This window comes from Trichechus manatus, unplaced genomic scaffold (assembly GCF_000243295.1).
Source record: "Trichechus manatus latirostris isolate Lorelei unplaced genomic scaffold, TriManLat1.0 scaffold00083, whole genome shotgun sequence".
Classification (NCBI taxonomy): Eukaryota; Metazoa; Chordata; class Mammalia; order Sirenia; family Trichechidae; genus Trichechus; species Trichechus manatus.
In genome coordinates, this window is record NW_004444019.1 from 7,364,694 (window position 1) to 7,392,276 (window position 27,583).

The 27,583-nt window shown below is 36.5% G+C and overlaps 1 protein-coding gene across 2 annotated transcripts in view; it reads left to right on the plus strand.

Annotated features, from left to right (window-relative positions):
* ADGRB3 (adhesion G protein-coupled receptor B3) overlaps nucleotides 1–27,583 on the plus strand; it is a 795,950-nt gene that overhangs the window by 436,058 nt on the left and 332,309 nt on the right. For both annotated transcript variants that reach the window (XM_004381354.1, XM_004381355.1), the window contains 2 exons: nucleotides 19,549–19,698; nucleotides 20,774–20,849. In XM_004381354.1, coding sequence (XP_004381411.1) covers nucleotides 19,549–19,698; nucleotides 20,774–20,849 — 226 coding nt within the window. The remainder of the gene's footprint in view (nucleotides 1–19,548; nucleotides 19,699–20,773; nucleotides 20,850–27,583) is intronic.

Sequence of the window (27,583 nt, forward strand, 5' to 3'; positions counted from 1 at the left end):
CCACAATGCCTTCTCATCAACATCAAATCTATGTTATTTCTTACTTGAAACTTAATCATGTCCTTGGTAGAATATCTCATTCTTCAGTGGAGAAACCAACCTTCAATCTGATGATCAAAGTATAAAAATAAAGTGGCTTGTCTTTCGAGGCTTATTTTCCTTTTTGTTATGCTTAGTTTTGTGGTTCACACATCTCCATCACTTGTTCAACTTCCTTTCTTTAAAAATAAGACACTGGTAGTCAGTTGACACCCAGCCTGAGAGATACACAATGTAACATCTTTTTTTGTTTATTTGCAGCACCTGACCTCTGTTCAGTCAGCTAGACTTGAGTTTGAAAGTGTCAGTTTCTACCTCTGCCTCCTGGCTTTGTACCACTCTTGGTAGACGCATGAAGCAAGGTACATGTTTTGCTGGAGGTCAGAAAGAGAAAACTAAAAATACCTGTTTGGTTTTTTTTTTTTTTTTTTTTGATGTTATTAATATACCAGTTCCTTTGAGAAAAATAATAATTTAAACATAGTTTTAAGCTCTGACTTGGAAAAGATGTGCAGCACAATGAGCATCTTAGTTTCCTAGGGCTGCCATAACAAAACACCACAAAGTCGTGGCTTCAAAGGACAGAAATTTATTTTCTCACAGCTCTGGAGGCTTGTGTCTAAATTCAGGGCAACAGTGGGACTATGCTTTCTCTGTGGGCTCTCAGGGAAAATCCTTCCTTGTCTCTTTCATCTTCTTTAGCTCTTGGTGTTCTTGGCATTCTTTGGCTTGCAGACTGTCCTCACAGGCTGTCTTCCCCCGTGAGTGCCTCTGTTTCTGGGTCTGTTCTCTTTTATAAAAAGCCACTCAAAAGGTTTAGGATTAGACACACTCTAGCATGACCTCATTTAACTTAGCATCTGCAAAGAAAAGCCCTGTTTCTCCAAACATGGTCACATTCATCGGTATAGGGTTAGGACACCAACATATCTTTTTTTTGGAGGGGGCACAATTCAATCCATAGCAATGAATTCTTTTATTATTTCTCATTTAATAGAAATTATCTCATTGTATTTTCTATGATCCATTTATTCAAAATGGTTGGGGGTGGAGGCACTGGGAAAGTTGTTGTGAAAGGCTGTCAGACCCTTCAAGGGCCAAACAAGGCATACTCCTCAAGGGGATGGGCTCCTTTCCATCCAATTGAGAACCCCAATTTTAGGTGGTCCCCAGTGTTGCTATGGTAAATTGGCAATGATTAATGGATTTGTCATGAAGAGGTCGCAGCCATTCATTCAACAATATGTACCAGGTTCTATTCTACGTTCTGAGAATTTCACAGTGAAGAAATCAGACATGAGTGGATACAGGAGAATCAGTGAGGAGTTTCTTGCAGTAGGCCAGGTGAGAGAGCATAGTGGCTTGGACCAAGCAGCAGTGGAAATAGTGAGAAGAGGTAAAATGCTAGATGTATCACCATTTCATTTTCAAGAACTCATCTGCAGAGACAAAATAAGGCCAATTTTGAAAGCTATGCTATAAACAAATGTCAAAAACCTACTTTGGCCACCATTTAAATGTCTCTGATTTAGAGCCCACAGCAAGCTTGTTTTGGTTTATTTGTTCTTTTTCTTGAGTCCAACACAAATCCTTGTTCTTTCAGTTTAAGCCCATTTTATTTTTACTGTTCTCAGTGAGTTTGAACAATTTATCCTTAGAAGTCATCAGCATTCTGTCATCATTTCACCATCTGAAACTTTAGGCACGGCTAGAAGGAAGTTGTTTATTATAATGACTTTGTAAAGATATAACTTGGTTTGAGCTGCCAGTTAATGAATGAAATAGATCATATTTTCTCTAACATCTTTATATTTGCATTGCTTCTTCTATTTGTGAGGTCATAGAGACTCAGAATGAAAGAACTCCTATTACCAAGTCCAATCATAAACCAGTCAGCTCCGTTCTGTTTTCCTAAACTTTTTTTTTTTAAATAGAAGTTTATTATCTATGTTGGAAAGATTTTTGCCAAGCATCTTTATTTCTACAGTTCAGAAAAATGTATATTATTTTTAGTAGTACCACAGGTAGTCTCCGACGACAGGGTTCCAATCTGACGACTCTTGTAAATTGGTTCTGACGTAAATCGAGTACCTCATTTTTTTTTTTTAGTTTTCATTGTTGTTGCCTATTATCAGTATCTTTATAAATCATCTGTGAGTGAACATCTGAGGATAATCACATCAGCAAATTATGCACTACAGCACTGTGTGTGGTAAATATTACTAACAATAAGATAAAAAAAAGAGGACTCTTGTAAGTGTGGTTCCTTGTAACTGGAATACAACATAAATCAGGGACTACCTGTACTACCTTAGTTACAGCCCTGGATCTTATGTAGAAAACACTGATTATGTTACGGTGTTTCAAATTATCAGAAGACTTGTGTTTTTTTAGACGTTAACTGGGTGGAAAAAAAATTATGTAATACTCTCATGTTTATCTAGCCTGTATAATATAGCCATGCTCAAGGACACAATCATTCATAGAGCCTTTATCAAATAATGCTTATTGTCTTAGTCATCTAGTGCTGCTCCAACAGAAATGCCATAAGTAGATGGTTTTAACAAAGAGAAGTTTATTCTCTCACAGTCCAGTTGGCTACAAGTCCAAATTCAGGGTATCAGCTCCAGGAAAAAGCTTTCTCTCTGTCATCTCTGGAGGAAGGTCCTTGTGATGCATCCGTCTTCCTTTGGTCTGGGAACATCTCAGCGCAGGAACCTCAGCTCCAAAGGACGTACTCTGCTCCCAGCACTGCTTTCTTGGTGGTATGAGGTTCCCCTGTGTCTCTGCTCACTTCACTCTTATATCTCAAAAGAGATTGCATTAAGACACTAATCTTGTCAACCTCATCAGTATAACGTCATCACAGTGATAGAATTTACAACACGTAAGGAGATCACATATAATCTCATCATAGTGACAGAGTTTACAACACATAAGGAAATCATATCAGATAACACAATCATACAATACTGGGAATCATGACCTAGCCAAGTTGCTACACACATTTTTTGGGGGACACAATTCTATCCATGACACTTATTATCCTTGAAAAATTACTCCAGAACTAGAAAGCGTTGTTAATAGCCTTCCTTTCAGAAATTGAATAACCCAAGTGCCATAAACTTTTCCTATATTATCTGTATGTTATTCCAATTTCAGTAGTCCTGGTGGCACAGTGGTTAAGCACTCAGATGCTGACCTAAAGGTCAGCAGTTAGAACCCACCAGCCGCTCAGCAGGAGAAAGATGTGGCAGGCTGCTTCTGTAAAGTTTTACAGTCTTGGAAACCCTATGAGGCAGTTCTACTCTGTCCTGTAGGTTGCTATGAGTCGGAATCGCTCTATGAGGACGGGTTTGGTTTTTGGTATCCCAATTTCTAGCTCTATTCCTAACTATTGCTCTGTTCTGAATCTCTCATATCATCTCCAGATCTTGCTTTAACAGCTTTTGCTTCTTTATCCGGGATTAATTTATCCTTAAGAAACAAAAGAGTCTACCTCTTGCCACTTTGGAATGCCTTTTTCTTGCAATACCTTTGTGTACATTTTTGGAGTATACTTTTAATGAAAATTCTCTAGTACCATCAGTGGCTATTACTCTAAGAAACTTTTCCGAAGTGCTGTTCAAGTGGTATAGGAAGATGTTTTTTGTGTTTTTTCTCCTTTTATTGCCTAAGCTGTCCAAGAAAAGTTTTGGTAAAGCATCCCCTTTGTCTGACTGGCACATTATAAGCATTTTCCAAATTAATGCTATCATAAATATTCACAATACCATTTACTCCTAAATAACCTTGAAGCCTGAGTTTTAAGGGCAACCATGTAATTTGTCCTACGTCAGTGCTTCCCGTTCAGAGCAGATACATTTTTTCCCCCTTTGCATCTTAGTAATTGAAAGTTAAAGCTTTGTTTCATTATCTTGCTCAGCCAACCACACTTTAACTTTAACCTACTTCTGTTATATAAAGGACTTCAGTGTAGTTTTTGATGTGACTCTAGAAAGATCTTCCTCTTATATTCTGTATCTCTACATCAAGATAAAACAACTCTTGACCATTTTTTTTTCTTTTGTAGTAATATTCTTCAAGTATATGTACTTTTTTATAGTTTAAAATTGTTTCTGTTGCTTAATACACATTATTTTTTTAAGGATTCATCTGAATTACTCCTTTCATGAGTCTTTTATATTTTAGGCCAGTGAAATTATGTAAACTTAACTTTTTACTCATTCAATCTCCAGTCCTTCAGTAATTGTCTGACAGAAAGTGCTTAGATAGAGGAATGAATCTTTGGCTCTGAGGTCCATCATTTGTTTTGAGTTTTGTTATATTTACTGGGGAAAATGCTCATGACCTAGAGAAGCCTACGGAGGTCACACAAAATTCATTTGAAAGTATAGTGTGTATAAAATCAGTTGCCGTTGAGTGAATTTTAACACATGGGGTTGTCATGGCAACCCATGTGTGTCAGAATAGAACTCTGCTCCATAGCGTTTTCAATGGCTGATATTTTGGAATTAGATTGCCAGGCCTTTCTTCCAAGGCACCTCTGGGGAGACTCAAACCTCCAACCTTTCAGTTAGCAGCCCAGCACATTAACTGTTTGCACTACCCAGGGACTCTACTTTATATATAGAATGCACAATAATAATGCCCCGCAGCATTGGGAACATGAATAGAAAAAGCAGAGGAAGGCTTGGCTTCCATCATAGCTGTGCATACTTTTGAGAAAAAAGTTTAAGGCCTAAAGGATGAAATGTAAATAACAGATGCTGGCGATACTCATATTAGTGGTATGTCTTGGTGTATTGGACATAGATTGTGGAAGTTGCCCTCAAATGAAAACCAAAACTTTCAAAAATTAGGATTTCTGGTGATAATACAGGATGAGAATTCTTGGACTTCTCACAGGTTGGCACATAGGCTTTGTCACAAACATTTTGGATTCTGAGTTTTATTTAATTATTCTGTATACAGTTTTCTGCACAGAAGTTGCTGATTACCTCTGTGCTCTAGGGAAGCTATAAAGAGGAGCTTTGCATAAGGGGTTGGTGCTTTGCCTCAGGTCAAGAGATCTGGCAGAGGACTTTTACTAGGGAAAGGATTTTAAAGACAGATTGATCACAGGGACCAGACGGGAAAATAGAGACTCCTTACTTCCCTGGAGACCTGGTATCTGAAAGAATTTGGAAGCTAGATCTTCCCAGTGTGACTTCATTCTTGCGTTTGAGATAAATTCTTGCAAAATCTGGTAGACTCACACATAAGTATAAATGCAAAGATAAATTCTAAAACCAAGTAAAAATAAATTTTGTAAAATATTACCTCTAGTCTCTATAGGCTTAAGTGATTTGAAATTAGTTAAATTGGCTTACTGTTTGCCTTTTTCCCAATTTTACTATTCAGCTAAATTAGAAGGATTTTACCTGAGCTTGTGTGAATATTAAAAATAAAAAATCCATTTTAACGGTCTCTATGGCAATAATTGCTTATCTCCATGGCAATAGTGGTCTGCCTCTATAACAATAACCAGTAAAGAGGAGAAAAGAGACTGTTTTTAAAATTTTTCCAACTTTTCTTTCATTTTTCTATTTTCATGATTTCACCTTTTAAACAGTCTTATTTTGTTTGGTTATACCAGGAATTCTGTGCTACATTATTCCTCTTCTCCATTGCTACCTTCACTGAATTCCAAATAAATGCATTCTCATCTGGAATTAATTTTGCCCTCGAGAAACAAGAATTTGACAAATGAAAAAATCTGACTCAGATTAAACACTGGTACTTCTTATGTCAGGGTGAGCAGGGATGCTATTTTGTATCTTGGAAAACATGCTGGCTTTGGAGCTAAAAACATCTGGCTATATTGTTACTGTATGTCCATCTCTAAATTCCTCAGTGTGCTCCTCTCTAAAGTAGAGATATCTCACCTCTATAGTTATTGCAGAGATTAAGTACCTGTCACATAATTGTTGTTGGTTGCTGTCAGGTTGGCTCGTCCTCATTGTGACTCCAAGTACAACAGAACAAAATGTTGCCCAGGCCTGCACTATCCTCATGATTGCCAGCATACTTCAGTCCATTGTTGCTTCAACCTAGGTGGCTCATCTTCTAGCACTGTATCAGATAATATTTTGCTGTGTTCCGTAGGAGTTTTTTATTGGCTAATTTTTGGAAATAGGTCACCAGGCCTTTTTTCCTAGTCGTAAGCTCCGCGGAAACCTGTCCATGAATGACTCTGCTTGTATTTGAAATATTGGGGCATATTTTCCAGCACCACAGCAACACACAAACCACCACATTATGACAAACTAACAGAAGGGTGATGGTGGCACATAATAGGTCCTCAGTAATTGGTGGACAAAAACAGAGACATTGTCTGGGCTCCACTACTGATTGGGTGTGTGACTTTGGTTAAGTCATTCAGTTGCCCTAAGCCACGGTCTGCTCCTTTAAGGGCCTTTTAAAGTTCCTACCTAAATTTAATATCTTTTTTTTTTTGGTCTCAATATTATGCTTAAGGTTTACTTCACAAAGTAAACCAGGATCCCAGACTTCTAGACAGATAACGTAACTAAAGCTAGAAGACCATGTATGCTGTGTCTCTTTGTTTTAAAAGATGTATACATTCTGTGATGTAATGACACCACAAAAATTTTAATTATGATATTTGACATTTTGCTGTCTTAAGAAGCTACCCCTTTCTTCCATGTATTTATTTCTCATTAGTTAGATCCTAGCTCCTTTGAATAATTCATGCAAAGCAGTCTTTTCTGTTTTACTCGTCTAATTTCTGCTTCTTACATGTAATTAATTCATCAACTGTGCTCTGCAGACTTTTATCAGTTGCTTTATAGATGCATCAAAATGTTCTTTAACGTTATGATATACTCCTGCATTCATAAACAAATTAGTACATTCTTGTCCTTCAGGAATGTCTTTGAAGAGTCAAAAATATTTTTATCTGCTTTTGTAGCTTACTTCAAATTTCCATATGAAGAGTTTTAACTTTAAAGATGTAAACAATTACTTATATGCTAGTTTGATGTGTTTCCTTTAATTTGTTATTTCATTTTGATCTGGGGCATATGGATATAAGAGAGCAAGTGTGAGTGTGTGTATTTGTGTGTGTATTTCTAAAATATTTATCAGTATTTGAACCTGGGATGCAGTTGTTTTAAATACCGTTAAAATTCATACTATGGGGCAAGGGGGAAGTTTTATGTTCCTTTAAAAACTACATTAAAGAATGAAGATACTTTTAAATTAAAGACAAACTACATTGAGAATCCAAATAATTTTATACACTGGACAGTATTATATTTGAGGTATAGCTGATAGCTACAAAAGAGAATATTAGAGTCGTAGGGAGTGAACAGGTCATAAGAGTGATTTATATTAGATAAATAGGTTATATTTCCAAATACGTATTCTGATTTCAAACAAAACCTAATGCATTGGAAGTATTTTTAATAGAGTTCTAAAATGCAGTAGTGATACATGGGGATACAGTTGAAACTGAGGTACTGAAACGTTGTCTTTGCCACTATAAAAATGTTTTAATAATCATCTTCATATCCACTTGGGCTACATTATTCTGCTTTGAAATTTGAACTTTTCTCCTTTTGAAGAATCTCTCTCCATTATTTGAGAGCATTAATCTCCTTCTCAGTTTTTCTGCTTGGCTCCTTTTGCTTTCCCCAAACTCATTGTCTGATGACTTCTCTTCCAACTTCCCCTTACTCCTTCAAATTCTTTCCTCATTGTCCCTAAAATAGAATAATATTCTTACTAGTGAGGATAACCTCTATCATCTTTAAAATTTATTCTGAAAATCAATACTGTTTCAAATTATCACAGCATCTTACAAACATAGAATATTTTATTTTACATAGTAATTTCTTAGCAAAAACGTAATATGCATTATTGTGCACTGTAATTTCTATTATAAGTGAAGCAAAATTAATTATTTGGTATGTTCATTTCAACTAAATATAATTTATCGTAGTGAAATAGAGAACACAATTTTATGTTTGATGTGTGTTTTTATATTTGTGTATGTATGTGCATACGTGTGGGAGAGGAGAAGTAAATTACCTTTTGTTTGCGGATTTGGTTTTTGATTTGATGATCCAAAGACCAAAACGGTTTCTGAATTTTAGTTTTGTTAATGGGTTTATTCCTTGAGATGTAAAGAAATGATGTTCACAAATACAGAGCTGATATATTCATTTTTTTCAACAGTCATGTTTTATTTTGTTTATACTTCCAACTCTAAGTGCATCGATTTCTACTAACATACAATTAGGATCTAAAGATTGTTTTTGTGACTTTATAATTAAAAAATAGTCTACAAAGTGGGGTTAATTGTGCTTGGGTCAGAGTATGTTGTGGGATCAAGTTAGGTAATGCACTGGTATCTAATACTTGAGTGCTCAGTAAATGTCTATTTTTACTTCCTCTTTCTTTAGAAAATTACGTTTGCAAACATACTTAATCTCAGCTCTCCCTATTTTTCAAAACTCATAGGACTCATGATTTCTCTTTGCTAAGATGAGATGGCTGAAATTCTATAAATAACTTGATGGAGACCAAGGATAAGACTAAGGAAACAGTGTTCTAGATAAATCACTAACTACTCTCGAGTAGATTCCAACTCAGAGCAACCCTGTAGGACAGAGTGGAACTGCCCCATAGGGTTTCCAAGGCTGTAAATCTTTATGGAAGCAGACTGCCACATCTTTCTCCGGTGGCACGACTGGTAGGTTCCAACTGCCAACCTTTCGGTTAGTAGCCCAGCACTTAACCACTGTGCCACCAGGGCTCATGTTCTAAACAGAGAGTAGACAGAGAGTAAATATCCTGTGGTAGAAAAGACCTGTGTGGCTTGATCAGAGTCAGTAAACAACACAACCATGTATAATGTGACTACAGAGACAAACAGAAGCCAAGCCAAGCAGGGCATGCAGGCCATGGAATAAGATTTGATTTTTATTCTAAGAGCATCGGCAAGCCATTGAATTATTTAAAATAAAGGAACAGCATAATCTGATTTATATTTTTAAAAGATCACTCTGGTATATGAGAGAAGAAAGAATTGAGGGGGCTAAAGTAGAATCAAGAAGGCCAGTCAAGTAGCTCTTGAATTAGTCCAGGTGGGAGATGTTAGTGGCTTCCATTGTTTTATGGAGATAGTGGGAAGTTCGGTGACTTAAGACACATTCTAGAAATAATACCAAGGGTGTGTTGATGGTTGAGTTGTAGGAAATGAGTAAAACCCAAAAGTAAAAATGATTCACAGGTTTTTGGTTTGGTCATCTGAGTAGATGGTGGAATTTTCTAGTAAATTGGGGAAAGACTTGGGAAGAAGGTGCTTTGGTGAGGGAAAATCTATGTTTCTGCCTAATAAATATTTGTTGAATTAAAGAACCATTTACTATTACTATTGCTCATGTAATAAAATTTTGTTTATATGATTAAATACATTTTTTTTTTGCCCTAACCATTTATTTCTGTATTGTTTGTGGCTGCTTTCACACTAAAATGGCAAATTGAGTAGTTGCGACCAAGACTGAATGGCCCACAAAGCTGAAAATATATACTATTTGGCCCTTTGCAGAAAAAGTTCGCAACCTCTGATTTAGAGCATAGCCTCAGCCTAATTTTAGAATGTAATCTTTGTTTTTTTTAATCCAATGGCCCTTCTTCATTCTCGATAATCTTTATAAAGCTTTGACTCTATAACACTATTTTCTCCTTATTAAGATACGTCACTCCATTTTTTAGTTAGTTTACTATTCTGGTTTTCTCCCCCCTCTCTCTCTGACCATTTAATTTCGATTTCTTTTCCTCTTCACTCTTACTTGTTTGATTATCTTCACCCTCTAAAAAGTAGGCCTTTCCTAAGCTAAATGCCTCATTTTCTTTCTGTCATCTCCTTAGTATCTGCATAGCTCACCATCTCACATCTTTCAAGTGTCTGCACAAGTGCCACCTTACAGAGAAACCTTCCCTCTTTAGCGTAGCTTCCCAACCACACTCATCATTCTGTATCATTTTATTTATCACCAACAGCATTCTACCTGATTTTGTTTATTTCTCCCTTGTCTGTCTCACCAACAAGCATGTCAGCCCCAGGAGGGCAGGAACTTAGACTGTTTTGTTCACTGGTGTATTCCCAGTGCCTAGAACTGTACCTGGCATATCATAGGTGCACAGTTATTATTTGTTGAATGAATGAATCCGTCCATTATATTTTCTCCTTAGGAGAATTTATCCATGTCTACATTATCAACTACTACTTCCAGTTAGAAAATACCCAATGTATATATCTCCATATTCTAAATTTGATTGTTCTCTGGGTTTATCGTCTACAGTGCCATTTTCAGCCGTTTCTCCTACTACTTCTCTACCTAAACTCTGTGCCCTAGAAATATGGCTATTAGCTATTTTCCTAAGACACCTTAGGTTTCCTGGTCTCATGCCTTTACTCGTGCCATTCTTCCTATCTCGAATTTCCTTTTTTTAATTCCCTTCTCAACACTGCAGGCCCTGTCCAGCCTCTAGGTCTGCACAGGCTGTTTCGTCTTCCCTCAGCTCATACTCATCCATCAGATCACAGCACCGATAGTACCACCTCAGTAAAGCTTTTCTTGGCCAATCGACCATGCTCCATCTCATCAGTCATTTCCTTCATGACACCATCAATCTCTGGAATCATCTGAATTATTTACTTACCAATTGTGTATTCCCCACTAGACTATCAGTTCTTTAAGGACAAAGACTTTGTCTCTCTTATTCACTTGCTAAATCCTTAGTGCCCAGACAGTGCTTGGGACACTCTAGGGGCTCAATAAAGGTTTGTTAGATGAATGAATTTCCTAATTAATCACTTCAGTCTATAATGATCTCTTTTCTATTGTCAAGTCATAGTACTTTCCATTGTTACTGCTCTTCTAAGAATGGATCCTTCACTACCTTGTGAAGTAACTTGTATTGTTGTCTTCGGTTGTCAATTCCTGCCTGCATTGATGCCTAGCTCCTCATGTGCCCCTAACTTATTTTTCTAATAAGGTTTTAAATCAAAGCATCAAAAATTATATTATAATAATCACAAACATAGTCAACAATGCTGCATATATAAAAACTCTCATTTTTTAGTGGTTGCTTATCATTTGATCCTTTTTCCTGCAGGATATCTGTTCTGTAATTTCGCTAGCTGGGGGAAAATCATTTCCTAAAGAAGTATTTTCTACATTGATTTTTATTTTTAATATCCAGATATATGTGCACAAATGACTTCCCGTATCAGTTTTTTTTTAATTCGTGTTAGGTGTAAAATCATGAATTACTTGTGCAGAGAAGATGAACATTTTTAAGTGCTTGTTTCTAAAAGGCCACAAAACATATCCTTTTTGAAAATGGAAAGGAAATTGGTGTGATCAGTTTAAATTTTCTCACTACATTCTGTGCATCGTAGAAAGAATAAGATAGTTAGAAAGAACATGTAATAGATAGTAGGATAAGCGCAGAAACTAAGATGCTTTTAGAATATACGGAAAAATTGTCATATTCAAAAATAGCTCTTACAAAATATTTCTGAACCAGGAGTTGGCAAAGGTTCTGTGAAGTGCTAGATAATAAATATATTAGGATTTGCATGCTGTATGGTCTCTGCAGCAACTACTGAGCTTGGCCACTGTAGCACGAATGCAGCTGTAGACAACATGTAAACAAATCAGCATGGATGTGTTCCAATAAAACTTTTATTTATCAACACTGAAATTTGAATTTCAAACTATTTTTACATAGCAAGAAATATTATTATTCTTTTGATCTTCAACCATTTAAAATGTGAAAACCATTATTAATTTGCAGACCACACAAAATCAGATGCCAGGACAGATTTGGCCTGTGGATTGTAGTTTGCTAACCTCTGGTCAGCTTTAACAAAAGTCGTGTATGGCGTTGGGTGTACTATGTGTATCATAATTATTAAATATTGAGGAGGTGGGAGGGACCACAGAGGAAGCTGAGGGAATCCTCCAGAGAAAGCACAAAAGTCTGGCAGAAAGACCATGAGCAGGAATCAGATACGTCCCCTGCTGCCAAGAGGCTCCCAGGCTTTGAAATGGCTTATGGATAAAATAATAGTAATTATTATTATTATAATTTGAAGCTCATGACTCACAAATAATTTATAAGTTTTTCAATTTTGACACTGAAAAGGAATATGCAGAATGGTTATTTCAAATCATTATAATCATCATTATTAAATAACTACTCAAATCATTATAGGTTATTAAAGATTTAACAAGTAAAAAAAAAAAAACTTACTTTCTTGACTGCCTACCTAGTTTGTCTACTATTAAAAACCAGAGGATCCTGCTTTTCTTCTAAACAAGTTGTGAACTCCTGATGGGGAGAATGTTTCTCATCTAAATCTCTGTGCAAGAATCCTGGGATTTGAAGATTCTAAATTATGTAACGGCAATGGTGAAGACTGAGCTGATGGAGGCAACTGTCAGAGCTCTGTGGTCCCTGCAGACTCCCCTGCCTTCCTGCTTTGTTTCCTAGGAGGTGATGGCTACATGCTCTCCAGCCATCCTGCTCTTTCTCCATGGCCCACAGCCTTCCACCCCCAGCCTATTACAATGGCTTTGGAAAGGAGACAGAGTAGATGAGGGAAGCAGAGTGGGGAAGAGAACAACTAAAAATCTCTTCTGTCTGAATGTTTGAATATTTTCTATAGACCACCATTGCAGAATCCTAAAGTGTGATTTTTCATAGAGATGTTAGAACATAAAGATTATGTTGGACTAATGTGTGTACATGCATCTATATCTCCTTTTGATAACCACCATTATTGAGTGGCATTTAGTTTTAATCTCTTGATAGGCATGTGAGATAGTTTTATTTCCTCAAATTAAATCTTTACGTCTGTCTTTTAGTACAAAAATATTACAGTAGAACAAAGTAAATTTGCTGTTAATTTAAGTAAAATCAAAGCTGCACCAGGTGGGCAAAATTATGGACTTTTCAGTAGGCAAACCGGAACTTGAATGACATTACCACTTATGACCTGTTTGATCTTGGGGAAGTAACTTAAACAGAGTCTCTGCTTCCTCATTTGTAAAATGAAGACACTGATAATAACGATGAAGTTACTGATAATAACAATAACCCCATAGGGTTGTTCTGAATATTAAATAAGATATCGTGTAAAGCACCCAACCACGTGCTGTGCTAAGAACAATGCCTGGCAAACAGGAGGCATTTAAAAGTACTTGTTGAATGAATTAAAGATCGAATGAAGAATGCTGAGGTCATAGCAAGACCACAATAAATGTCATCTATCTTTCTGTCCCCACCCAAATGCACTCAATATTCTACAAGACATTCACCATTGGTATATAAATATAATAATCATAGCCTTTTAAACCACTAAATGCTAGAAGTCACACTACTTGTAGGCCCAGCACAGCCCCTGCATGCTTGCTATAGGCACACAAAGAATCAATTGTTGTTTTCTAGCATACTGAGGCAATATATGATTTCCCAACCCCCATATTTTTCTTTCTAAATTTCAAAATGGTGTGCTTGACCATCTAGGAAAGTTGAGTGATGTTTTCCACTAGCAATTCCTTTTCGATAACTGGGCAATTTTCTAATATTGATGAGTCCAGGCCCGGTTTGTAAGTTGCTCCCTCTGGATCAACATGAAAAATGGAGCAAACTTTAAATATATCAGAAACATCAATATGAGGAAACAATGGAAAGGGAAGGTCTTAAGGCAGCTCTTAAACTTCTTGTATGTCCCGCTACATGTTTGTTTACGGTTATGAGGCGCCCTTGTTTGGGTGTTCCATCTAATCATTTTCATTGAGCGCAATAGAATGTGAAGTACTGCGTTAAGCGCTAAGGCCGCTGCTTAAAAGTCTAGTCCATCTTTTGACGTTCTCAGTCTGTGGTCTTGGCTGTAATGGAAATACTGTGTTTGCCATTCATGATGCAGTGATTCCCTTACTCGATTGAGACAGTAGATTTTTTTATCCTGGCTGGCCTTGTATAACCTAATAACCAAAGAAGGCAGCCCCTTTCCTCTGGCAGAATTTACTAGGGGAGAGCAGCAGGGGAAGAAGCATCACGGAGTAAAAAGGATTCCTTACCTAACTCCCAAGCTGGTACATTTAAGTATTAAAGGATGAGCTCTGTTTAAGTTCCATCCCTGCCTTTGGTTGACTGAATATAATCAACATAAAGTTTTGAATACGTAATCTCTGAAGGACAAACCCCCCCCCCAAAAAAAAAATTGCTGGATGTAAAATTCAGATGCTTTATCATAATATGAAGCACTCTATAAGGTGGTTCCCTTGGCCCCATTTATGGGAAAACTTGCTCAAATAATAGCCAATGCTCACATTGTATCACTCATGTGCCAGACACTAAGTACACTGCTCTCACCACTTGATAGATAGTAACTGTTTAGTCCTCCAACAGCCCAATGAGATAAATAATATTTGTTATTCCTGTCACAGAAGAGGAAACTGAGACACAGAGAGGTTAGGTAACTTGCCCAGGGTCACACATATAATTTATCATCTAAACTGAGATTTTGAGAGGGAAACAGGATGCTATTAATAAATGTACAAAGCAGCTGGGGTAACCTGGGATTGTCCTGAGAAAACTAGGATGTGTTATTACCCTAAAAAATCAAGGATTTGAATCCAGGCACCAGAATGAGTCCACAAGTAAACCACTCTGGTAGACTACTGTATTCCATTATTGGCCTCATTCATCTCTGCCCCGATCCCTCAGCATTCATCCATGTACTCATGGTCTCTTGCTTTCTAGTCTTTTCCTTCTGCATACCTTCCATTCCTCTCATTTTGCAAATGATACTTCAAATTCACAGTATAAGAATCAAGTAATACCAAGTTCTCATCCTCCAGGAGTTCAATAAGGGCAAAGGGCTAAAACCTCATGACTTCCCTCAGGAATAAGGTTAAGAGCACCACCTTGCTTTGATGAACTGAAGGAGGGCTCAGTGGTTACCAAGTCAAACATCTTATGTACTTTTAGCCCCAGCTGCAAAAATTTCCATATGCTTTCTGATAAGCAAAAATCTATACTGAATCTGAATCCTGTGAGAGCTGGGCCAAGAGCAGAGATAGTGCTCTCAAACAAATTTTATGCTGCAAATCCAAATTCAAAATGAAAGTATTAAAATTACAAAATGCATGTGCAGCTGGTTTTGTTCCAAGGTTTATCAGTGATGAGTCACCTATTTTTATTGCATAAGAAATCAAATCTAGTGTTGTAATGAAAATATGATACAGTGAATTTAGGATAATTTTTGGAGCATTCAAGATGTGCCTATTTGTTCAGGGACACTGTGTCCTTTGAGGTTTCTTCTAAGCAGTGTAATCTTCTGTAAGAAAGATGTTTTCTTATTTTTTTGAGAAAAGATGCCCCATTATCTAAACTCCCACAATGACTGGTTTCAATGCAGCAATTATTGCAGAAGCAAGGTATGGAGATTGTGCATTTATGCTTCGCATTATGTTCCTTTGTCAACACTGGGCACACATTTACCCTAGATGTAGTTTAAGGCATTTATTTTTGCATCTTAGCTCTTTGGTATTCACTTAGTGTATGAGCTTCCCATTTCCCCAAAGATTATAACTGTAACTAAATAGTACCTAAAGGTTTTAGGCGAACTCAGTGAATAGGGAAGAGATTAAGAATTGGTCCCTGTGTCTGGTATAGGGACTGAAGGACAGAAGAAACAAAAGCTATCCTTAAATTATTTCTGCTGTATGGAATTAGGTTTTCTTATTAATCACTCAGGTCATGAAGAACTACAATGTCATCTTAAGCTTCTGCCTTGTAGGTTTGAGGTAAAGGTTTTTGTAATTTTAAATATTTCATGTTTTAAAGAATATGTATATTGATAGTTTGAAGGCTAGTGTTTGAATCCCATCAATCTATGAAGTCATATCTTTTTATAATGGAGTTACACTGAAAATATCTTACATTAATAACTGCATTCCTAGTATAATGAATAAATATTTGTTTTTCTGTGTTCCCTGTACTAAAGACTATGCAGTTTAAATGACGTTGTACAAATAGGATAGTGCTCCTAATTTATTTTTATATTCTTTTAAACTGGATCATGTTCAGAAGTAAATGTAATCTCTGTAGCCATAACTTAACAGCAAATGTACCACTAACTGAAGAATGAATGCATTTCATAAAGTGAGATATATGCATATAAATGATATCATTTTCATGTATTTCAGAATATAGTGTTAGACTAGCAGTTGTTCAGGATAAAGTTTAACATATAATCAGTACAGGATATGCTTCCTCCATTTATTATTCCTCCTTTTTGATTTGTTTGTTTGTTTTTCTATCTAAAGTATATAGAAACAAAATAATTATTAAATATCAAGGCCCAATAATTGGTCTCGTTTAATTTCCTTTATAAAAGAAACCAGTTGTGTGACAGTCAGAAAACTCACTTTTTTTTAAATTGGTTTATGAGCAGAGAGGTGAAATGAATTTGTTCTAGACTCCAGGACAACCAAAGTTAGAGTCAATGAATTTGGAAGTGGATAAGCTTAGTTTTGCACATTGAATAAAGCTTAGAGGACTCTTTAGAAAGAATGTGCTGCTAATGTACTGACCTCTCCATCTATATGCAGTGGAGGATTTGGACTCCATAGGACACATGAACTGGGTTATTCATGGACAGCATTGTTTTTTTTTTAAAAAAAAGAAACTAAAATAATTAAAGCTTCTATCCAAAAACAGCATTTAACATAGACTAACTTCTTAATGTGTATAAAATTCTAGTAGTAGTAGTAGCATCATCAGAACTAACCCGTCTAATTTTAGGGAGGATAATATGAATCAGGAGCCCTGGTGGTGCAGTGGTTCAGCGTTCGGCTGCTAATCAAAAGGTTGGCAGTTCAAATCCACTAGCCGCTCCTTGGAAACCCTATGGGGCAGTTCTAGTCTGTCCTGTAGGGTTGCTATGAGTCAGAATCGACTCGATGGCAATAGATTTGGTTTTGGTTTATGTGAATCAAGGCTGATCCCTATGAGGTGGAAGTCAGATGTAACTCCACCCACAACCTTTTTAACAACTCTGACACCAGCCATCCCTCTCACAGCACTCTCTATTTCTCTGCTCGGTTTGATAATCTGTTGCAGTGGCCACATGGATCTCATAGACCGTATTTACAGTTAAGTGGTTTATTAAGGAAGCAACAGGGTACAACTTGGGATCAAGATCAACAGGCTACAGCTCAGAATCCATATCAGAATGCATATAGGCAAAGTCTCCCTTCTTCAGTGCAGGACAACTCTCTCAGCTCCACTTGGCTGTGGAGGCTTCCTCTCAGCCCCCTCAGGATAGGCCTTCTCTCAACCTCCTGAGGACAGGTCTCCTCTCGGCCCTGTATGGACAGGCTCCTTTCAGCCCTCTGAGGATAGGCTCCTCTCGGCCCCCTCAAAAGAAGCTCCTCTTGGCCTTGCCATCTGTCACCACTGACTATGCTGCTGGGCCCCTTCTGGGCCTGTCACTGCTGGTTCTGCCACTGGGCCCCTGCTGGGCCTCTTGCTGTCTTCAGTGTTACAGCCCTTTTAAGAGGTTCCTTGCCTTCTCTCTCTGCTTCTTCTCTCTTCTTTCTTCCTTCTGCTTCTTCCTGCTGCTCCTCTTTCCGCTTCTTTCTGCCTCTTCCTGCTTCCTTCTGCTTCTGAAGCCTCTGTGGGCTTGGCTGCTTATATCTACAAACACCTTGTCAATTTTAAAACATGGCCCTCCCACCAAGGTCACGAACTGACCAATCCTCTCAATAGCAAACAGACACTTCATTTACATAGTAGGCTACAGATATTTCATTTACATAGTCTATAGTCACTTCATTTGCATAGGTTATTGACCAATCCCTGCCAGGTGCATACCAGTCACAGAGCAGGCTGCAGAACAGGGCCAGGCAAAAGGTATTAAACCATCCTTGTTTACAGCTTACCTAGGAAATATCAGTCAACCTGGATAAAAGTAACAAACACCCTGGGATAGAAAACTAGGGCAAAGGTAACTCCCCAACACTTAGGGGAAGAATCTCTCAAGCTGATTTTCCAAAGAACCAAGGCAAAAGGCCATGTAAAGGAACTCATTTAACCACAATGTTTTACCCAGTGCCTTCTTTCCTTCAACATTTAGTTGTGAAATACTTTTTTAAGCTTGGTATGTCAAACTACAGACCAAATGAAATTCAATTCTATGCTGATAATGGATGTGTATAATAGCCTGAAAGAGCTTTAATAAAGTACAATTTCACTGATATGATGCAATAATATATTACCAATCTAATTTGGAACTTAACTAGTGGGGCAGTAATACATTTATATAACTAATATTCTTATTTTTCATCCTCTCTTGATTGAAATTACAACTTCCTTTAGGATTAAATCTACTTTTGAGGAGCCTAATGGTTTCATACTTTAACTCTCCTATTATGATAGCTTTTACATTTTTCCTCATTTTTCTGTTGAAATCTTCTATGAGATACTTGTAAATTTTCATGTGGAGCAACTACGAACCTATGTAAAAGTTCTACAAATCACACTTCTTATTGAAAATATGTATGATCTGTAAGTGCTTAAATATTTATCATCATAGTTTTATTACATTTAGTGTAATATTATATATATTATAAAGAATATATATTCAGGCATCACCAAACATATCATTCATGAATTTTCTCAATATATATTAAAATTTTTTTTGTTGGTAGTGACACAATTCACCATTCACGTACGTACATTAATTACATCCACTTGCAGGGGGAAGTTTGAAGAACTGTTTGTTATCATTACCTATTTGATGAATGCTTCTGATATAATATTGAATCTGTGGTTATAGCATTATTGATTTTTTATTACTTGGATTCATAGTGTCCTGTCTCCCAGAGCAATATGGTTTTGTTCTCTGTGTCTTTATGGTGTCCCATGTAAGCAATGAAAAATTTGTTCCTAGGACAACATTCAGATGTAAATACAGAACATTTGTTCTGAAGACAAAGTTTATATTTAAATACAAATTTCAGTCTATTCATCAAATGTGGTAATCAAAATATTTGAGAAATAATACAGTATGGTCTCCTAACAATTGGAATGGAGGCCAACCATGAACACCCAGTATGGTGATACTTGTCCTCTCAGAATATCTGCCATGGCCTTAGTCATCATTGTATGATTCATTCTGAAAGCAACAGAAAACCTAGATTAATAAGTTAAAGAATCAACAACTTTAATGAAAAATATTAATCATCATCATAAGAAAGAAGTCTACTTTGTGGCTCTGATAAATATAATTTTGACTTGAAATTTTATTTTTTAATATACCTTAAGGATTAATTAGATCTACAGTGATGATACTGGAAAGTGAAACAAGATTTCATTTGACATCATGTGGGGTTTTTTTTGTTTGTTTTTTAATAGTGGCTAGCATTCAGAAGCTTCCTGCAGCCTCTGTTCTAACAGACATCAACTTCCCAATGAAAGGACGGAAGGGAATGGTTGATTGGGCAAGAAACTCAGAAGATAGAGTGGTCATTCCAAAAAGCATTTTCACTCCTCTGTCATCAAAAGGTAAATATGTGAAATGATTTGAACTTTGAACAAACATTTTCTAAGATCATTTAATGAGATACTACATGTAAATCTCCATATATTAAATGGTTTAGAAACAGTCTGCAATCATGATTCTAAACTAATTTTGTAAATATAGAAAACTTACAATTAGTCTTTACATCTTTGAATTTACTGAAGGAAAGGATCTATTAAATTGGCACACACACACACACAAAATACAAATGCTAATTATAGACCTGAGCTTAAGGTAGTCAAGTTTCAGTATTGACAATCTTATTCCAGTAAAAAAGCTGGCCTAATATTTTAACTTTAGCTATTAAAAAGTGTTGCATTTTCCATGCAAAGTCATTTTATGCGCCTCACGTTAAAATTTTCTTTGGTTTGAAGGTACTAGTTAGTATATAAAAATAAATTCTAAAAAATAATTTTTAAGAACGTCTTCAATAGTTGTTAAAATTAATAACCATTTTCAAGAGCGATAGTGTGCCCTTAATTCTTACCTTGGATTCCCTAGGTGGGGCAAACAGTTAAGAGTTCTACTACTAGCCACAAGGTTGGCCGTTCAAATCCACCCAGAATTACCTTGAAGACAGGCCGGGCAATTGACTTCCAAAAGATCACAGCTTTGAAAATCCTATGGAACAGTTCTACTCTGAAACATGTCAGAACTGATTTATTGGCAACTAAAAATGTAACAAAAATTCTTATCTTGGAAATTTTCTCCATGTAACTTAATGCTCCAGAAGAGAGTTGACTTTCTTTTCCCATATCACTAGAAATTTAAACTCATTAACTGCAACTAAAGCAGTTTCTCATCTCAGTCTGGTAGAGAAAGGCTACTTCATGATGCAGAACCACAAAAAACACATCTTCTAAAGCCATCATTTGTCTGTGAGGTGTGTGAGTTGTGCAGCTAAGGTGCCCCATGCATGGTTAGGAAGGCATTTCTTCTCCTTGGCTTCATCTTTACATCAGCAAGTACTGTAATCCCCTTATAATGAGCAGATTAATGTTTTATGAATCAGTATTTTTCTTGCCAGTTTGCTAATTTTAATAAATTTATTCTTTCTAGAATTAGATGAATCATCTGTATTTGTTCTTGGAGCAGTCCTATACAAAAACTTAGATCTTATTTTGCCCACTTTGAGGTAAGCTACAAAGTACTAAGCTGTTGTAATCTTTGTAAATTATTCTAAAAATGTGATTATAGTTCATTCTATGAAAATAGTCAAACATGCTTTGCTAATACAAAGGGCTTTTTCTTAAATGAAATAGAAAATACTAATTTAATGAACAGGTTATTAGCATATTATGCATTTCAAAACAACTAGAAAAGACAATTTTGGTGTCTGATTATAGCCCTGCAATTCTTTGTAACTAATCATGACTTGCTTTAAGACTGAAAAAAAAAAAAACCCTCAAATCTCTGTAATAGAATGGGCTGTTGTAAAATTAATCTGTCTCCCAGTATTTGTACTTAATGATGCTGTTCATCAACATTATATGAAATTAAAGGAGTGGCATGATGACTGGGAATAGATGGTTTTGTTCATCATTTGCACAAGATCTCAATTTTCTCTTAAATAAATTTTCAGTTACAACTACAATAAGAAAAAATGCTCTTGTTCAATTAGGGGACTATTTTTGGAAGAAATTCATTGATTTCTTCCCTCCCAGTCATTAAAAGAAACAATTACAAACAGTAATTCTACCACCATTAATTTATTTGTTCTACTGTCCTAGCTACTTTACCAAATCTCACAGAAAACATCATTTATGTCTCTTTGGATAGTGATGTCACTCATGATTACCTGTTCCTTCCACACCATCTCATTTTGGAGGACTAAGACAAAGTTGCATTTTAGTTAAGCATAGCCACACTTGCACTGAGTACACACTTACCTCCTCATGAATAAAGCTGCACGATTTTAGGGAGGAGAGACTGTGAATGATGCTCACAGTTATACCAGGGGCATAACAGATAGTCTAATAAATAAAAACAATTAGAGTTCAGTCCGGCAGAGAAAGGCTTCCTAAGGAAGTGGCTAGGTTTTCTGCAGCCGCAGTGAAGTAGTCACGATCTTTGGAGAAGACATTTCTATGTGAAGCGTTTATTGTTAGTATGGTTGGTGAGTCATCAAGAGTCCCTGATGCAAAACAGACTCTCCTTCAACCAGAGAGATAACCACAGGAAGGTGTAGAGGTTTTTGTTTCTTTGTTTGGTTGCTTTTTTAATTCCCTTCTATGGTTGGAATTTGGGCTTCCTGAATTTAGATAAGTTTATGTTTAGCTTGGTTTTGCTAACATAAAATTTTAAAAATGAATAGCTTTCCTCCCAACTTTTCTGATGGTTTTATTAAAACATTGGTATGTACAGTTATTCTAAAATAAAATTTATTTATAGTTACCTTACCTATACCTTGGCTATGATGTTCATTTGGGTAGAGGTGTGCAAAAATTTAAAAGTTTTCAGATACTCAAAATTTGAGATATTTCCATGGGGGTTCATTCGTATTAAGCTTATCTTATAAGAATTCTAGACACGACACTAACTTGAAATCAGGTAACCTAGGTTTTGATTTCAATTTTAATATGACAAGAGTTTTATAAACTTGTCCAGGTCACTGGACATGTTTCAACCTAGACAAGTTTTTGCTTTCAGTCCAGCTTTAAAATAGAAGCACATTTATTCTATTTCCTGCTGAGGAGTACAGTGAATGCAAATAAAACATTCAACAAAAGTACTTTAGATTGTGAATCAATGTCTCTCCCAGATGTCTATCAAAGTTGCACTATGATTAATTTCATTTTGTGTAATATCAAAGAACTCATTCACCTACACACATGAAGTCAGGTTATTGCAAGTTTCACAAATCTACAGTTAAGGAACTGGAAATTTATCTAGGGACATCAGCCTTTTTTAAAAAAAAAATAAAATTTAATTCATTTAATGCTTGAACACTTTTTATCATGGCAGAGACAGTGGTCTCATACAGTTAATGGACAGAGAGTAGAACTATGATTTAATAGATACGGCAGGAAGTAGTCAGGAGGGGTGACTCCTAATCCCACCTGTGACACAAATAGACTCTGATCAGGCTTTGGGCAAGCCATTGGCTTTCTTTATTTGTAAAACGCAGGGATTGAACTCAAAAGATTTTTCTAACTTCAAAAATGTCCTGTTCTTATTTCAGTGAAATTATACAGTTTCTGACACATTCTGTAGATTGAAGTCCTTCGTAAACTATGTATAAGAATTAAGAATATGTATACATGCTTATGGAGCTCTAGTGGCTCAGTGGTTAAGAGCTCAGCTGCTAACCAAAAAAAAAAAAAAATATATCGACAGTTCAAATCCACCAGCCTCTTCTTGGAAACCCTCTGGAGCACTTCTGCTCTGTCCTATAGGGTGGCTATGAGTCAGAATCGACTCGACGGCAACAGGTTTTTGGTATACATACTTATAAGGAAACCTGGTGGTGAGGTAGTTGAAGTGCTTGGCTACTGACTGAAAGGTCAGTGGTTCGAACTCACCAGGTGCTCCACTGAGAAAGATGTGGCAGTCTGCTTCTATAAAGATTACAGCATTGGATACTCAATGGGGCAGTTCTACTCTGTCCTATAGAGTCACTATGAGTCAGAATTGACTCTACCGCAAAGGGTTTGGTTTTGGTTACATACTTATTCTTTCTATACATACATTAATTAGGCAAATGATTATAGGAGAAAATTGCTCTTTTTAGGAAATTATATTCACATTTGTTTCATTGGCCAGAAATAACGACAATAGAATGCTCAATAAATAACAAAGAGCTAAGAAATGTTTGTTGACATAATTAAGTGTTCTTTCCAGATAGAATGTATTTTACATAACCATTTTTTAAATAAGGCACATAAAAATTTAGTTTTACCATAAAAATATTTTAGGAACAGAGAAATAAAATGCGTATATCATGTCATTTGTCTTGCTGTACACGTTTGACTTTATAGATTCAACCAAATAGGAAAGGAAGTATCTTCTTATTCAACATGGAAAAAAAATACACAAATTTGCTCTATGTATTTAGTTATTTTTTACCAAATTTTCATGAAATATTTTCCTAAGTGATCATTTTACTAAGCATTTTCTGAAATTCCTGGGGCTAAGTTTCCCATACACAGAGTAATGTTAGGTTTGCTGTTAGGTTTCCAGAAATTTGATATTTTGGTGTAATCATTTTCAAAACAATACTTTGCATAATTTCCCTCATGGGGACTATGAAGGAAAACTTGATGTCATGTTTTGATTAGATATAATTTAGAGATTTTTCTTTATACAAAGACAGAAATAACTTTGCCATGTTGGCTCTTTTATTTAGATTTGTTTTTCTTCCCCTGCCCTAATATGCATTCAAATATTCTTCAAGCTGCAATGTTTACATTACTGTTTGACTTTCTTCCTTTCTTACACTAAAGTGGACTCAAGTCGTCCCTTTAACAAAAGGAAATACGGTCAACCAAACCAAAACCAAACCCGTTGCCATCAACTGGAAACCCATAGTGTTTCCAAGGAGCAGCTGATGAATTTGAACTGGTGACCTTTTGGTTAGGGGCCAAAAGCTTAACCACTGTGCCAGTAGGGCTACTCAAGTCCAAAGTATACATGTGCTATTCTTATCCTCCCACTTCTATGCTTCTTCAGAATTACTTCTTTCAGTTAAAAATTATGGAACCATATTAGTGCTGAAAGGCATTTTAAAGGTCTTTGCATCCAAAACTTTCATTTCACAGATGAGAAAACTGAGATCCTCTTGCTTAAGGATCCTTAAGCCAATAATATATGACTAGTAGGTGACTGAGTTCTAATCTAATTCAGATCTTTTGTCTACCAAAACCAGGACTCACTCTTCCCCTGTACCTGACTGCCTTTGTGACTGCCAGTTGTGATTCCTTTAAGCAATTTAAACCATGGCTTTCTTCTATGTTAGTGAGTGAATATACATGTAGCTTCCACAGAATATCTTGTAAGGCAGCCATGTACACCTGGGCTGTCTCAGGGAGGCCTGGGATCTTCCCAGTGACCCCAGCGTGTGCTGTGGAGGCCAAGACCTTAGTTGCCACTCTCCCCCACCACCACACAATCACTCTTGCATCTGAGAAATGAAGATGGTTGATGGCAGTGCCTTCCACCCTGGAAGCGCAACCCAGGCCAGAGAATCTTTTGGAGAGGTGAGGCCCCACTCACATCAAGGAATTCACGAACACTTACACTCTGGAATGCCCAGAAACTGTTGGTGAAAATTTTAACTGGAATGACCTTTCTGGAGTCCAATTTGGCAATATCAAGGGCTTTACAAAGTGCATTGTCATTGACACAGCAAATTAACTTCTAAGAATTTATCTTAAGACACGAATTTTTTTTAATTTATGCTAGCACACTCTCAAGCCAAGGGCTCAAGCATCAGTTGTAAACAATCCATTTTGTGATTTGTTTAATAAATTCTGGTTCTAGTTTTGTGGGAAAACCAAATTATGTCTAAATATGTGACCAATGTGTAGTTTGCTTGGTAAGACATATGGAAAATGTAGTCCTGTAAAAAAAAAAAAAAAAAAAAACTTAATCATATAAATGTAGCCGTTAACATTCAAGATATTTTAAAGAATCTAACTAAAATTATATGCAAATGCCTCTGTAGTGTTAAAATGCCAGGAAAAATACAGATGAACGCAAAACTACAACTTTCTCATAAGCCGATAATAGTTTGAAAATTATCTTCTAAAAATGGAACGAATTTCAATAATGCAAAATCCTATGAATTTGCTGTCAAGTGCTCAGACCTAATAAAGATAAATGATGCTGAAATTTCTTCATATTTAGGAAATGGGGCTCATTTCAGTTCCTAATATTACAGGAATTAAAAGCAAATGGGAAAAGCAATTGAACTAAATAATATTGGAAATAATGGAAAAATGAAGACAATCACTTTTACACCAATGCACTCAGAGGGCAATCAACCTGAAGTAATCAGCTCTCTTAAGAGCACATGCTCTTTAGATTCAGGCCCTAAACTTCAAACCTTATTTCTTTATTCTGTGTTCGCAATCAGATGTTGTAGTTTTGTGACAATCTATATCTTTTTATAATGCCCTCTTATGAACACATTAGGAATTAAAATTATCCATGGGACAATAAATTTGCAAAACTGTTTTTGTTGGGTGCCATAGAGTCTGTTCCGACTCAGCAACCCTGTGTACAACAGAATGAAACACTGCCTGGTCCTGTGCCATCCTCACAATCATTGCTATGTTTGAGCCTGTTGTTACAATCACTGTTTCAGTCCATTTCATGGAGGGCCTTCCACTTTTTCGCTGACCCTCCACTTTACCAAGCATGATGTCCGACTGGTCCCTCCTGATATCATGTCGAAAGTACATAAGATGAAGTCTTGCCATCCTCCCTCCTTAGGAGCATTCTGGCTGTGCTTCTTCCAGGACAATTTGTTATATTCAATATTATTTACCAGCACTATAATTCAAAGGCATCAATTCATCCGTCTTCCTTATTCATTGTCAAGCTTTTGCATGCTTATGAGGTGATTGAAAATACCATGGATTGGGTAAGGCACACCTTAGTCCTCAAGGTGATATCTTTGCTTTTTAACACTTTAAGATCTTTTGCAGCAGATTTGCCCAATGCAATACGTAATTTGATTTCTTGACTGCTGCTCCCATGGGCGTTGACTGTGAATCCAAGCAAAATGAAATCCTTGAGAATGTCTATCTTTTCTTCATTTATCATGATGTTGCTTATTTGTCCAGTTGTGAGGATTTTTGTTTTCTTTATGTTAAGGTGTAATCCATACTGAAGGCTGTAGTCTTTGATCTTCATCAGTAAGTGCTTCAAATTCTCTTTGCTTTCAGCAAGCAAGGTTGTGTCATCTGCATATCACAGGTTATTAATGACTCTTCCTTTAATCCTGATGCCACATTGTTTTCCATATAGTCCAGCTTCTTGGATTATTTGTTCAGCAAATAGATTGAATAAGCATGATGAAAGGATACATCCCTGACACGTACCTTTCCTGATTTTAAACCATACCATATCCCCTATTAGTCTATTAGAATGACTGCCTCTTGGCCTGTGTACAGGTTCTGCATGAGCACAATTAAGCGCTCAGGAATTCCTATTCTTTGCAATGTTATCCAAAGTTAGTTATGATCCACCCAGTCTAATGCCTTTGCATAGTCAATAAAACACAGGTAAACATCAGTCTTAGTTATCTAGCCTTGCTATAACAGAAATACCACAAGTGGATGGCTTTAACAAACAGATTTATTCTCTCACAGTCTAGAAGGCTAGAAGTCTGAATTCAGGGTGCCAACTCCAGGAGGAGGCTTTCTCTCTCCGTCAGCTCTGGGGGAAGGTCCTTGTCATCAATCTTCCCCTGGTCTAGGAGCTTCTCAGCACAAGGACCCCAGATCCTGGCTTTTCTTGTTTCCTGTCAATGTACTGCAGCAACCATTTTTGAATTATCTTCACCAAAATTTTACTTGCATGTGATACTAATGATATTGTTTGACAATTTCTGCATTATGTTGGATCACCTTTGTTTGGAATGGGCACAAATATAGATCTCTTCCAGTCAATTGGCAAGGTAGCTGTTTTCCAAATTTCTTGACATAGATGAGTGAGTGCTTCCAGCATTGTATCCATTTGTTGAAACATCTCAGTTGGTATTCGGTCAATTCCTGGAGCTTTGTTTTTCGCCAGTGCCTTCAGTGAACCTTGGACTTCTTCCTTCAATACTTTTGGTTCTTGATCATATGCTGAAATAACCGAACGTCAACCAATTCTTTTTGGTACAGTGACTCTGTGTATTCCTTCCATTTTTTTTTTTTTTTT